The 15,269-nt window shown below is 39.7% G+C and overlaps 1 protein-coding gene across 7 annotated transcripts in view; it reads left to right on the forward strand.

Annotated features, from left to right (window-relative positions):
• Positions 1–14,153, forward strand: part of CYRIB (CYFIP related Rac1 interactor B) — a 160,258-nt gene extending 146,105 nt beyond the window's left edge. For all 7 annotated transcript variants that reach the window (XM_074986657.1, XM_074986659.1, XM_074986660.1 and 4 more), the window contains 8 exons: positions 420–525; positions 6,421–6,557; positions 7,914–7,991; positions 8,113–8,229; positions 9,737–9,816; positions 10,929–11,055; positions 12,689–12,759; positions 13,623–14,153. In XM_074986657.1, coding sequence (XP_074842758.1) covers positions 420–525; positions 6,421–6,557; positions 7,914–7,991; positions 8,113–8,229; positions 9,737–9,816; positions 10,929–11,055; positions 12,689–12,759; positions 13,623–13,686 — 780 coding nt within the window. In that variant the 3' untranslated portion in view covers positions 13,687–14,153. The remainder of the gene's footprint in view (positions 1–419; positions 526–6,420; positions 6,558–7,913; positions 7,992–8,112; positions 8,230–9,736; positions 9,817–10,928; positions 11,056–12,688; positions 12,760–13,622) is intronic.
• Positions 14,154–15,269: the final 1,116 nt, after the last annotated feature.

Below are 15,269 nucleotides of genomic sequence, written 5' to 3' on the forward strand. Positions count from 1 at the left end.
GCGCTGACTTCCCCTAGCAGATTCCCTAGTATGGGACTGGTCAAGTCCTGAGGATGCCAGACCACAGAGGTACAACCTGTAATAGTGTTTAAATCCCATAGAGTACTGTGTTTATAAGGCATGCCTAATTATTTTCATTATGTGTGTGTGACAAATATACATGACAGGTACAGTATGTGCTAAAGACACCAGCTTAGACTTTTCAGTTAAAATTAGCTCAAAATAAGACTCTGGTTGCAACCATAATGTTCGAAGAAAGTTCATCCCACTGTTTAAAGAACATTGCTGTTTTGGTTTGTTTTCCATTGGTACTTCTGTTCAATTTCTTAATACACACTTTGAATGAAAGAAACATTTCATAGTCTTGATTCCTGTTAAGTGATTGTGACTTTTTTCTTTGTGTGTATTCAATTTTCAAGGCAATACAGCATCCCACTGACGAAAAATTGCAAGAGAAGGCATGGGGTGCAGTTGTTCCACTAGTAGGCAAGCTAAAAAAATTCTATGAATTTTCTCAAAGGCTAGGTAAGTTGAAAGATGGTAAACTAATACTTGAAAGCTCAAATAGTAACAGCAAATTGAAGTATGTGAAAAGCAAGAAGCCTGCTAAACAATCAGTGGGGCTAAAGGAGCACTCAAAAAAGATAAGAAAAGGCCATTGCAGAGACACTAAATGAATTCTTTGTATTGGTCTTCACTGCAGAGGATGTGAGGGAGATTCCAACACCTAAGCTATTCTTTTTAGTGACAAATCTGAGGAATTGCCCCAGAATGAGGTGTCATTAAAGGAGGTTTTTGCAACTACTTGATAAATTAAACAGTAATAAATCACCAGATGGTATCGAGCCAAGAGTTCTAAAGGAACTGAAATATAAAAATGCACACCTGCTAACTGTGGTGAGTAACCTATCATTTAAATCAGCTTCTGTTCCAGATGGAGGATAGCTAAAGTGACACTAAGGCTGCGTCTACACTATGAGATAAATTCTAATTTATTAATATGGATTTTGTAATTGTGGAATTTATAAGTGCAAATTTGACCATCCTCCCATCCCCTCAGGCTCCTCACAAAGTCAGCTTATGGCTGCAACGCTCAATTGGCAAACATCGACTTTTGCAGTAGTGCATTGTAGGAACCTATCCCACAGTTCCCTCATCCTTGTAACATTCTGGGTGTGTTCACTTGTCTTTGACATCTTCCCATATTGCATTTTCCTCATTCCCTGCCTGTGCTAAGCAAATGTCCATTCTTCCCGGTAAGGTAAAATAGGGCATCCACAGAAAAGGCAAAAAATTTTACAGAAATATTTTTCTTCTATAGCTGAATTCTCAACTGGCCATCCACTGAGTGTCCGCCCTCCCATCATTGCGTCCGATCCCTGAAAATACCACATGGACCCTGACTGTGTTCTCTTAGTTAGCAGAAAGGGGATAGAAAAGTCTAGGAAAAAAGATTTTTGACTGTTTTGAAAATACAGGGACCCTGAAAACCATGAAGAAAAGATAGGAAAGTTTTTCAGAGACGATTGTTGCTGAGGGGAGAGTCTTTGGCTTTCTAGTGCATTATAAGGCTTCTGTGCAATGACTGTGTTCTCAGCTGGCCATCTACTTAGTGTCCTCCCTCCCTTTATTGCATGTGATCCCTGAAAATAATACAGGGGCCCAGACTGTATTCTACAGTTAGAATAAGGAGGATAGAAAAGTCTAGGAAACAAGAATTTTTGACTTTCCCTTTTATTACACAGATATTGCCAACATAGGTGATGGCAGTGACATATCATATACTGAACTTATAATGCAAACAGGAATCTCTACTAACCCCCTTTTCTCCACCCTCCCCCTATGTTTCTGAGAGGGTCAAAGCATGAAGACAGATAGGAGATGGTAGTAAAAAGATTTTATAACGGAAATATCAAACCAGCAAGTTTCTGCAATGGACAGCAAGCTCCTGAAAATATTTTTGGGGGTGGGGTGCTGTGGTCTATGGCTACAGAGCCGCTTGGAATGTTGAAGTAGCTGAAGTAGTCCCCCCCAACTATCTTAGCCGCTGGGGAAGACTTCCCCACCAGCACAGCAAGCCCCCGAGTATCTTAGCCTCTAGGGGAGACTTCCCCCCAGCAGCTGGAAGCCCTAGTGGTCCCATGCTATGGGCGTTGGGAAGAGGTTCAGTGGGGGCCAGTTTGAAGTGGTCCTCCCCAAGAATCTTAGCCATGGGGAGAGGTTTCTCCCTGGCAGCTGCAAGCCCCCAAATATCTTTCCCACCTTTGGAGCCCTAAAGGCACACAAGCTAGGACATGGTGCTGCCTGACAGCATGGTTAGCACCAAAGAGCAGGCACATGCTTTTATTGGGATGGAAGATATCGACATGATGTGGCTGAGCACGGGAAGGATCCAGACTGCGTGGTGCCTGTGGGGGAGTGAAGGAGGTGTACGCACAAATGTAAACTACTGAGAAGTTTCTCGGCATCTTTATGCAAGCGCAACCCCCACGGTAGCCTTGTTGCCACGTAGTGCAGTGGGACAGCGGCTGGCGCCAGACAGCACAGGAAAAAAAATGCAAGGGTAGAGACAGAACCACAGACTCTGTACAGGGGCTATTTCTAATGGGTAGATGTGCTCACAGCACTAATAGCAAAGAAAAAAATTTCTCAGGCTCTCATACAAACATGAGCCCACAGCCACAGACTTGCTTTTCCTACTCTGAAATTCATGGTCTTCCTGTTACCTAATAAACTGGAGAACAGCGGCCAGAGCGGAGCAGTGAAGGGAATTGTGGGTTACATACAGGTCACCTCTGGAGGCTAATTCAATTTTAAGACATGGCGCTTCCACACTAGCCTTTAATCAAGCTTTTGAATTCGAGCTTGATTCTATACCCATCAGGTATCAGTGATATTGTAATCTTGATACTACTGCTTTGAAAATTGAGCTAAAGGTATTTACAGTGAAGACAGTCATGTGGTAATATCAAGCCAACTGCCTTAAATTCAAATTTATCTGGTAGTGTAGATGCAGCCTATGCTTTAAAAAAGGCAATTATAGGCTGGCAAGCCTAATTTCACTTCACTGATTGAAGCTATACTAAAGAACAGAATTATCATACACATAATTGAACACGATTTGTTGTGGAAGAGTCAATATGCTTTTTGTAAAGGGAAATCGTGTTTCTCTAATCTACTAAAATCTATTGAGGAGGTCAACAAATGTGGACAAGGTTGATCCTGTTGATGTAGTGTTCTTATACTTCCAAAAAGCCTTTAACAAGGTCCTTCCCCAAAGGCTTGTAAACAGTCATGGGATGAGAGTAAAAATCCTCTGATGGATCTGTGGTTGTTTAAAAGATAGGAAACTAAGGGTAGGAATAAATGGTCAGATTTCACAGTGGGAAGATGTAAATATCCCCATGGATCAGTACTGTACTACATAATGAGTTATCTGGAGAATGGAGTAAAAGTGGAAGGGCAAAATTCGCAAACAATACAAAATTACACAAGATAATTAAGTCCAGAATAAACTGTAAAGTATTGCAAAGGGATCTCACAAAATTGTGACTGCACAATAAAATGGTAGATTAAATTAAATATTGATAAATGCAAAGTAATGCATGTTGAAGGACATAATCCGAACTATAGATACAAAATGGAGTTTAAGCTATTGCCACTCGAGAAAGAGATCTTGCAATCATTGTGAATAGTTCGCTGAAAACATCTCCGCAGTGTGCAGCAGTCAAAAAAGCTAACAATATTAGGAATCATTAGGAACAGAGTTAGCTAGCAGAACAAAATATACGACTGTTTCTGCATAAATCCATAGCATACCCACATCTTGAATACTGTCACTCTATCTCAAATATATATATTTAATGTGAGAAAGGTACAAAGAAGGGCAACGGAAGTGATTAGGGGTATGGAACTGCTTCCATGTGAAGAGAGATTAAAAAAATTGGCATTTGTCAGCTTGAAAAAGAGATGACTAAAGGGGCATAGGATAGTGAACTATAAAATCTTAATTGAGGTGGAGTAAGTTCAGTAATCTCTCGAGGTATGTGATGGTTGTGTTCCATGCAACCTTCTCATATCTTCAGTTTCGTGTAAGTCAAAGAGGGATTGGGGGATCGGTCGGGGCCCTGGGAGGCGATCAGCGGGTGCCTGCAGCCACTGCTTCCCCAGGGCTCTGGGCAGGGAGCACCCACGCTGCTCACCCAGGACTGTGGGGGGAGGGGGCCCCAGCTCCCTGGCGGTTGGTGCAGCCAGGAGGAGCCACTCCTCCTCCCCATACCTCCCTGTCTGTATTATTCTGTCTACAGAGCATGTGCGCACCTCATACAGGCTCCCTGATCAACGCCCTCTGTCAACAGAGAACAGCCAGATTGCCCAGCCTTCTGTTGACAGAATAGCCAATTGAAAGCTCTGCAAACAGGGCAGCTCAGTGAGCCGGAAGTCCTGTCTGTCAACAGAGGGCCCCATGGAGTGTCTCCACTATTTTTTGTTGACAGAATCTCTCAACAGACCTGCTATGCCTCCTATGGTCAAGACAGAAATCTGCAGGAAAATTGCTACGTTCTGTTGACAGATTCTTGATGGAACACATTTGTAGTGTGGACACTCCCTAGTTTTGTCAACAGAAGGCCTCTTCTGTTGATGGAACTCTGTAGCGTAGACCCAGCTTAAGAGTCTTGGATACCACAGTTTTCAGCAGCTCTCTTAAGGAGAGTGATACATCTGCCAGTAAGGAATATCAGGTAGTGGGTAGATTGGTAAACTTGAAAGTATATTGGTGAATCAGTACCTATTTATATTTAGCTTCTATAGAAGCAAGGTAAAAACCATATGTTCTGTGGCTTGATCAGCTGCTATGCACTTTGCTTCCAATGTCTGTTTGTTGCAAGATCATGGTTAGAGATACTATGCTAAGTTCAAGAGTGACTCATAACTCCAGCCAGCTCCAGGATATTTAAGTTAAATGTGCCATTGCACATCCCATCCAAATCCAGTTGAGAGGGCAGCACACAAATCTGAAGTAGAGGCTCATGAAACCTTCACTTCACTTTAGATGTTGGGTAAGTACATCTACAGGTGATACACAAATGGATTTGTATTAATTGTCCTCCAGGAGGTGCTTCACTTACCTTAAATGTGCATTGTTTCCTGCCATTTTAGAGGCAAACTAGTTACACCACTGAAAGGAAAGATAAAATATTTCGTCCTCATCATACTGTGCTTCCTGCAGGAATATGTTTCCATGTTAGCATGCAGTCATTGGAAACATCTTGTGGTCTCCAAGAAAATATAGTGTATGTTTCAAGTTTCTGAAGATGGGGGGTGGGAAATGTAATACATTAAAAAGTGAAAGTTTAGCTTAATTTACAGGCAAAGCGAGACAAAATGTCTGAGGTAACATTTTTACTGGACCAACTTTTGTTGATGAGAGAGAAGAGATTTCAGAATGTCCCTTAGAACTAGATTATACTAGAGTCCTGTAGTTTTTGGTTCCAACTAAATATATTAGCCATAGAAGTTTCAGAGCTATTTGGACTTTCTTTTTGCCTATTGAACAGCCTACGGTCACTTCCATGATTACTAGAAAAATAGTGCTAAGTGCAGAATTATATTTATTAATAAGGTAAACTCTGTTTCCTTCAGGAATCTCAAATCACATGCTGCCCTCACCCAAAAAACACCTTGTACAGCAAAAACATTTAAAGGTCTGCATAACCATCTCTAAAACATATAGGAAACTGACCACTTACTTAGCTTCTCGCTTGTTACTCATCATCATCAATAACCATGGGCTCAGTGTCCGTTGGTGTCTGATGCCTCTCACTCTTTCCTTCCATCACTTGTTACTGATAAAGTTTAAAAGTTTCTTCATTAGATATTCAAAGAACAAAAGAGTTCTCCATTCTAGGTTAGTGGATTGAAAGGTACTTAGAGTGACCTCTCTTAACTAAATAGACAATTTCATGACAGCAGATAGATACAAACTTTAGCTTTTCAAATTTGAAGACATTACTGTTTGGCTTCTTTATCTGTTAACTGCATTTACAATTTTTAATGTGGCCTTTGTAGATAGGGAAATTTTTGTCTTCATTTGTTAATTACTGTTCCTTTTCATTTTTAATATATCAGCAGTGACTGAAATTGCCAATGTAAAGTCAGTTTTAAATATTTTTAAGTTGTTTCAAGACTATATTAGATTTGTTTATTGTAAAAGGTAGTCATAAATGGGCATAATATCAGTAGTAATTAATGGGTATTTTCCTGTATAAATGTCCCATGAAAACCAAGTATAACTTACTTGATGATAAAACTCACTTCAGATCACAGAATTACCATATGTTTCAGTATTTTAAGTCAATAACTAAATGTATTAGAGACAGATTCAATTCGCCATGTTTTGATTTTTCTTTCTTCATTTAGAGGCAGGACTGCGAGGTCTGTTGGGAGCCCTGACAAGCACCCCATATTCACCGACTCAGCACCTAGAGCGAGAGCAGGCTCTTGCTAAGCAGTTTGCAGAAATTCTTCATTTCACACTCCGCTTTGATGAGCTCAAGGTAAATTTCTTTGTGATTTCTAAATAGGCAGCTCAACTAAAAGGAGCTCAGGACTAAGATTTGGAGACAGCTTGGTTTCATTCCGGATGTTCGTCAGGTTGTTAGGATGTTAGGGGGTTTTGTACCACTTTTTCTACAGGTATATAAAGTAGGCATATGTTGCTTCATTGTCAAGTGTGGCTTACCTCCTGGAGTAAGTAGTGTAGTGCATCATGCCAGAAAATTTGCCTCAAAAGTAAGCTCTTAAGCCATGTGTATTCTTCAGCTATCCCTCAGTGAGAGTATGATGGGTATCTGGATGCATTCACCTGTGCTATCAATTAAAAGACAACCCACCTCCAAATGGGGATCAAGATACATTCTGTTAGATCCATATCAGCATCAGTAGCATTCCTAAACGTTCCCCTTTTAGACTTACGCAGAGCCACCACTAGGGTCTCTGAGCACACCATTGCCACACAATTGGGCAAAACCCTAAGACAGATACTTTGCTGGGCAGAGCTGTGTTATCAGTAATTATTCTTCCAACTATGAAGCACCTATTACCTTGGAAAGGCGCTGCTCTACGATCACTTGGAGTGGAGCACCCACGGGGGCATCTTTACTCACCTTCTGCAGTAACTGAGATTCTTAAAGTTGTGTGTCCATGTTGGTGCGCCACTACCCATCCTTCTTTCCTCTACTTCAGAGTTTAAGCAGACTGCAGTAGAGAAGAAACTGAGAAGTCTGGGTCGTAGGCATGATATATGAAGCATCAGTGGTGCATGAAATAGGCACCATGTGCACCCTGTGCAGATACTGCTGCCAAACACTCTGAGCAAAGGCACAAGGACACAGCATTACCTGGAGTGGAGCACCTGCAGGGACACACATCTTGAAGAACCTCAGTTACTTTGCAGGATGAGTAATCATCTCTTCTCAGACTTGTTTGAGGATACTGCCCCTGGATGCCCATCCAGCAGCCATTACTCTCTGGGTGGCTGAACAACAATACCATAACACCCTTACTTTGCTGCTGCTGCTGCTAATGGCCGTTCTGCTTTCAAGAATGGACACCTGGTCAGCATCCGCAGCTCTCCAGCCACTCGGCTCTGAAGGTTCACAGTGAAGCTTCTCACACCTCTCCTTAATATATCCTGCCCTACCCCGAGACTGGGAGACTGACCACCACTCCTCCGCCCACCCATTTCAGAACTTCTGTTCTAAGGACATCCAGGACTTGCAAGATGCTGGGTACTCTATACTTCCAATGACATCAGTGACAGTTGTATGCTCTTAATGTTGTATCTCAAAAGTTGTGTCCTGGATCCCAACTGAGCATCTGTCACTAAAATATATTCATTTTCTTTCTTGCAGATGACAAATCCTGCTATACAGAATGACTTCAGCTATTACAGAAGAACATTGAGCCGTATGAGGATTAATAATGTTCCAGTAGGTAACCTCTGGAAGTGAAAAAACACTTGATTGACTGCTAAATTTTATGTCTTTCTAATACTATTTTTATAGTATTTTGGGGTACCAAACAATTACGTATAATTTTATATCTTTATAGGCAGAGGGTGAAAATGAAGTAAATAACGAGTTGGCAAACAGAATGTCTTTATTTTATGCTGAAGCAACGCCAATGTTGAAAACCTTAAGTGATGCCACGACAAAATTTGTTTCAGAGGTGAGCACAGGGGAAAGGATTTTTCTTTAACTTTGGATATTGGTCTGTAAAATGCTATACCTGAAAGACAACTGTAAGGATGTTATGATGGAAAGCTCTCTCCTGATAACTTCCAGGTCACATTTGCTGAAGACTTAGGAATCATCTACGTGACACAGCGAAGTGCACCAGAAGGGTAGAGGGGAATGATTTATAGATTGCTCTAACATTGTGTTCTAATTGCACAGGATTGTACCCACACTAAGTAGGTTCCTTTAGAGCACAACTACAGTCTGAATACCCACACAGTAGTTAGTGCAGCACACTAGAGCACTCTACAAATCACAGCCCTTCTGCTGGGCTTTGTTGGCACTACATACGAGAAGCCCTCAGTTTAGAATCTGTAAATCAAATCTCTGCCTTTAACACAGTCATAAGAAATTAGATGCAGTCAGTCTTGTAGATGCTGTGTGTGGTAGAATATGTTCCATATGGCTTTCCTACGGATGTGTTATAGCCTGTTGTCTAATAGCTACGTCTGTGCTGTTACTAGTTTAAAATAAGCACATACCTGTGGTGGTGGTGGTGGTGTGCCTTTGGTTATTTTATATGATAATCTGCATTTTTGTGATCATTTATTCATATTTGAAAAGGGCTTCTAGAAACAGTGTGAGATAATTTGGGCTTGATTATCACTGCTTGAAATTGAGAAGCAAATAAAAGAAAATGACATTATGCTTTTTTAAAAAAGAAGGATTCCCAGAGAGAGCTTTTATTCTGGTGCATGTAGAAGTTAAAATGTAATTACAGCAATACAAACAAACTAGATTAGAGAATTTTATTTTAAGGTTACCTTTTTCTTCCTTTTCAATGGACCTGTCATGCCATTGTTAAAGCTCAGTTTAAATCAATATGGGGAGGGAACTTCACAAAATCAATGAGACATGCTATGTAAAAATGGAAATTATAGTTAGTCCTGGTGTTTCTAATGGAGGAGATGGTACAGTAACTGACTATAAAATTGATTGTAAATTCTTCATTGGCAAAGCTACATCTACCAGTACAGTACTGCAGTGTTTCCTATCCTCTGAACAGTGAGTGGGGTGTTGAGTTAGAGAGCTACATTTAAGGTACAGGTCCTCTCTAGTCCGGCACCCTTGGGACTTGACCAGTGCCAAATGAAAGATTTTGCAAGCCAGTGAGAGGTCGATATGGTCTATCAGCATTACCAACACTGCTTCTGCTTATGGGACTCTTAGAAGATAGTTAGAGGTAGATTACACCTAAATAACAGCACTGAACACGGGGAGCCAGGACTGGTGGCTGTAAACAAACTTTATGCGACAGTGGGAGACTTGGCCGCACGCATGACAAGTGGTTGTCCAGCTAACTAAAATCATGGCCGATTATGAATCTGCCAGAAAAGAGAGGTTCAACCTGTAGTATTCACTGACCTGGAATTGTACTGGGTTTTACAATTTTACACTTTCATTTCACTGAATAGAATTACTCATTTCTCCTTTCACAGAATAAAAATTTACCCATAGAAAATACCACAGATTGTTTAAGCACCATGGCAAGTGTGTGCAGAGTCATGTTGGAAACCCCGTAAGTATGAGATGAATGAGTAACAAACTCCGTTTTTCATTGTAGGCTTCTTGTGCACCATGACTAATACAAACATAAGTATGTACTTCAAACATAATTCATAATGCATAAAATGAATTTAAAAAGGGAAATCAACAACATGGGGGGCCAAATAATTTTTTTCTTTTTACTAAATTTCATAATTTTTTTTGCCTTATGGATTATTTGTCAAATACCCTAGATACATCATTTGTCTGCTTTTTCTGAGAATATTGTTTAATATTTAAAAATAGAATGGATATGAAAATATGATGATCACTCAGTGCCTATGTAAAGACCTTTGTCGTGCATAATTCAGGAAAATGTAAAAAGTGAGCACACTCGCCTGGAGCATGCTTTGAAAAATGCCTTGAGCAGTGCATGCTTCTTGTTTTAACTGCTTCAAGAAAAGAGTTGAGTGGGTGAATGGTGGGTTCAGAAATTCTCTTGCCTTGTTCTTTGGGTATTAAATGTAGTAACTTGCAGATGTGAGTTACTCAAGTGTACTGTAAGTGTGTCAAATTGTGGACAGGTGAAAGAAAAGTCAGGCACTGTGTGCCTAGTTTTTCTAACCAGCTGTTCATGGATCTGAATAGGCTGCTGGTGATAAACAGGTCATAGTGACAATGTCAAATTAAAAATAAATAAGGGCTGGGCGAAAGGCTACAGTGCATGTTTTGGTGAGGGGAGCGGGAGATAAGGATGGGCTTCAAACATTGAACTTCAGGGACGGCTTGTGCCTCTGACAGGCAAGCAGCTAGGCCTTGCTCAAAAAATGCGGCATTCTTATTCCATGGGTGCATCACAAGTGAATTGGGGTTTCCTTTTTGGGGTATAAACAAAATGGTCAGTTGTCTTGGCTTCTTGCAAACATCAATACAAAAAATTCTGAAGTTAACAGCAAGGTGTCAGTTGGGTTTGAGAGACTTATTCCTCCAGTTTCCAAATAATGAACTTTCTGAGCAATGGTCTGATTTCTGTGTTGGGGGAAATAGTTGTTCTTATATCCCCTCTAAGTGATCTTTTTCCAGTGTTAATGATGAAGGCCTGTTTTTGTGTTTAATAATGGATATTTTTGTGTTCTAAAATTTCAGTGAGTACAGAAGCAGGTTTACGAATGAGGAAACAGTATCGTTCTGTCTGAGGGTAATGGTGGGTGTCATCATACTCTACGACCATGTGCATCCAGTGGGTGCTTTTGCCAAAACTTCAAAAATTGATGTAAGTTTCATGTTGCTCACAGTCTGTGGATGTTTTAACCAAAGTTATATGTGAACTTTCTCTTTCCTCTTCCCATGTAATATGACTATTGAGTCCAAATCAATAATAAGTATATGTATATTCTAGGATACCCCTAATTGGTTGACGTGTACTAGCAGCCTACAGTACAGATAACTTCATGCAAGAAACAATCCAAAGTGTACGTTTAAATGCACACAAAATCTCAAATGTTTAGATAAAAAGTGAATTTCAGTGAAATCCAGGGTAACCCCCAGAAACATTATACACTCACCCCTTGTTAAACGAGTATTTACAGGTACTTGCTAAAATGAGGCGTGCACGTACCTACCTTTGTTTACCAGATAAGTGAACTCCCCCACAATAATATGAGCCTTACCCTACTCTCCACAGACCCAGCCTGCTGCAGCTGAACTCCCCGCCTCCCCACAGTCCCATCCTGCCTCAGCCTGAAACTGCGCAGGCCCTGCAGATCCAACCTGCAGCAGCTTGAAACTCCACTGGCCCCACAGACCCAACCTGCAGCAGCCTGAATCCGCTGCTGGCTTCTTGTCCCCAACCCGCAGGAGCTTGACCCCTAACCTGCAACAGCCTGAATCCCCTGCTACTTTCCCCATGGACCCAACCCATTACAGCCTTAACCCCCCAGCCCACCCCATGGATCCAACCTGCCACCGGGTTTTAACCCTCCCTCCCACTCATGGGCCCAAACTGCACCCAGCCTTTAACCTTCCCCAACCACCCCCAAACCCAAGGTTCACTTACCTTTCAAAAGCAATACCACATGCTGCCACTCCTTCACTGAGTTATGAGCACTTGGAACGAATCAGAGACTTTTACACGTATTTTAATGGAAGTTTAGTGTCCCTCTTACAAGTTTTCACCTATGAGCAGAAATTTAGGAACGAATCGTGCTCACTTAGCGAGGGACGTGTAGTTTATTTACATAATGTGTCTATCTTCTACATAACATAAACATTAGAAATGAAAGTCTAGTAAGTCCAGTGCATTCCCTACTGCCACATAGTTTTTCATCCTTCACTATCATCCAAACCAACTTGCACTGTTTTCTAACTTTCAACTTTGCCCCATTTTGTTCTGTAATTGAAACGTGGTGTTGGATTTATATGATTAAATGTATACCTTGTAAAAAGTGTAGTAGATGAATCAAAAGAAATAATCTTCGGGTACTTAGCACAGGGGCGGGGTTTTTTTATTCTGTAGTTTTGTGAGAACCCTGAAAAAACAAGTATTAATTTAAAAACAGTCCAGGAAAGAAAAAAAAAAACTGTGAAACCTTTTATATTGTCCCTAAAGTAAAAGTCTTTCAGTTTCTTACAGCAAATTTTGATATAGCTATTCCACTGCTGTAGATGTATGAAATTCTCACTATGATTGCAAGAAACTAGATAAGCCTTTCTACGTTAAGGGAAGATTTCAGAGTACTGGATGTTTGCTACCTTTCAAATAGCCAGAAGCACAACATGTACATTTGTATTTTTCTCTACAGTTCTTTAAAGTAATTAACTCTTAGGCTTTGGAAGCTATATTTTTTGCATGTTATTTTTATATGGCGTTCATGTGATATAGAATGTTAACTTGTTTTAATTTCCAGATGAAAGGATGCATCAAAGTCCTTAAAGATCAGCCTCCTAACAGCGTAGAAGGCCTTCTAAATGCTCTCAGGTACTTATTTTTAACATGAATCTATTTTAATGTGATTTTTTTTTTTAGAAGATGACAAACAGGGAAACCTGGTTGATGAAGTCTTCTGTTAGTATAATAGATTAAAGATGAGAGCCTTTGTTTTGCAAGCTTCCTCACTAGGATGCGTTGATCCTGAAAATGAGTTGACTGCCTTTGTGGGTTTAAAAAAAAAAAAATCATGTCTTTAGACCCATTCACTCCTTGGTTGAGACTGCAAGTGAGCTTACCTGCTGTTAATCATTTGATTCTTGTTCAGTTCAAAATTTGCATCTGTTAACATGGAACTTTTATGTGTCATTGTGCTGTCCATTTTTATGGCCAGTTAACCACCTAACTGCGTAACTGTGCACACTAAGTGAGCTACTAGGGGAGTTAACACTGGATAAAATTTCCTGCCCAAACTAGTGCCTCAATTTCAATTCTTGAAGTATATCCTAGGGAAGAGAATTGGAGAAATTTAATTAGTTGCTCAGTGGGTAGGTGGAAGAAAGAGGCAGAAAATAATAAATGATAAGCCAGTTAAGCAAACTGAGGAAACAACAGAAGTGAAAGCTCAGTTTTCTAATGTGGTTAGTAGCTGAAATTTTCATATTATGTGTTTTTTAAGTTGTGCAATTTGTGCAATGAAAATTGCATAAATTGTTTCAAAATACCTTATTCTGAACTTGGTGCCATCCCCATGTTCAACCGCCCCACCCCTGCACGTGGCCTTGGCCCCAGGTTTAACTAACTAAAAAATAAATTTTGTATTGTTCCTTCATTTACTGGCTTTGTCTGTAGAAGATCCGAACTATAAATAAGCATTTGTACAATGTCTTCCCCCCCTACTTCCCCTTTTTTAGGTACACAACAAAGCATTTGAATGATGAGACTACCTCCAAGCAAATTAAATCTATGTTGCAATAACAATTACCTGGAATTAGCACCTGCTGTAAACAGAAGACAGTATTCTGCAATGACTGAGATGCACAGATTTTTTTTTTTTTTAGTGATTGCAACTACTATCTCATTCATTCTTGCTTTTTTATTTTCTTCTCTCTTCCTCTTTTCCCCTTTTAATCACTTTCTTGTTCTTAAGCTCAGACTTTTCTGTGCCAAATCAATTAAAATGATCAACTCTGGAAGGTATTTATACTTTTCAGAATAGCCATCTTTAAGTGGCAGCTAATTATGTACTATGTTTGGATTTCTCTGTACTGGGGAAAGTTCTGTGACTTGAACTAAATATTTTTAAACTTGTGTCTTTTTTGTTTTGTTTTTTTTTTTGAAAAACTAATATTTAATATTGCTTCTTCTGCATGGCAAAACTGCCTATTTCTGCTATTTAAAAAACCCTCAATGACTTCATTTTCTATGGCGGCTTATTTTCATTTGCAACTATGAGGAAACATAAGAGCAGATTTGTTTAAATTAACTGTGTTTGTACAAAATGGTACCCAACACAAAAGTTTTTTTAAATAAGTAAAGACTGTTTTGTTTAAAAGTTACGTTTGCATTTTGACTCATTTTTGTAAGGATGTATGTTGTATGTTAATCTTTAATAACTAACGTTGAAAAATGTGGTGTGTGCGTAGCAAACTTACGTATGCATGTTCATGTCAAATGATTGGCTGTGGATAAAATAATAAAAATTGGCTTTCATTTTTCTAAGTGTGGTTTGTTTTACCAGTGTTTTGAGTGAGGTGTCTACATGAGTATTTTTGGCTTTTTACCAGAGAAGTAAATTAATAAGTTTATAGAGTGAAAACTATCTTGCTGTTCCTTTACATGTAATCACTGAAATGGAGTCTGTGCTTTTAGCTTAGTTAAGCCTAACATGTTCCGTTAGCATTCCTGGTTACAGCGTATGATATTATATGTTTCATAATCCCTTTGTAATCATACAAGCAAGATGTGGGGAAAATTGTTAATCCAGGGTTGTTTTTTTTTAAACTAAGCATCTGAAAATATTCCAGTCTTGTTTTACTGCGTCCCTTGATCATTGTGCTCTTTCAGAAAAGAGCAACAGAAGAAATCTAAAAAGCATATTTTTTTCTTCAAACGGTGAGTGTGCTGGCACTGTTCAAAATATAGATGCCATCCTCTCCCACTCCCCTTTAAAATCTGTTGTAAATGGAGAAGACGGACACGGGGCCAACAGAAAGGAGAGTGCGACGCTGAGATTATTTTAATCATTGATAGTCTGTGGCAAAATTATCAGAAGTGGGCATTGGCATACAATAAACTGATTTATCATTTAATAATGCTTCAAAATTTAACACATACAGATGCTTACTGAAAACATCATGAAGTGCACAATCCAAATGTAGTAGGTAATTAACATAACTGTACGTTTTAGATTGTGAAGCTTTCCAACTAAGGATATGTCATTTGTACCCAGAAGATGGACCCAATAAGGGTTGATCTTCCAGGATTTGATTTCATGCATCTAATGAGTATATGTGAAATTGAACTATTGGGAGTCGCCCCCTGTATTCCTCAGTCTTTCA

The sequence above is a fragment of the Carettochelys insculpta genome, chromosome 2 (assembly GCF_033958435.1).
Source record: "Carettochelys insculpta isolate YL-2023 chromosome 2, ASM3395843v1, whole genome shotgun sequence".
Lineage (NCBI taxonomy): Eukaryota > Metazoa > Chordata > Testudines > Carettochelyidae > Carettochelys > Carettochelys insculpta.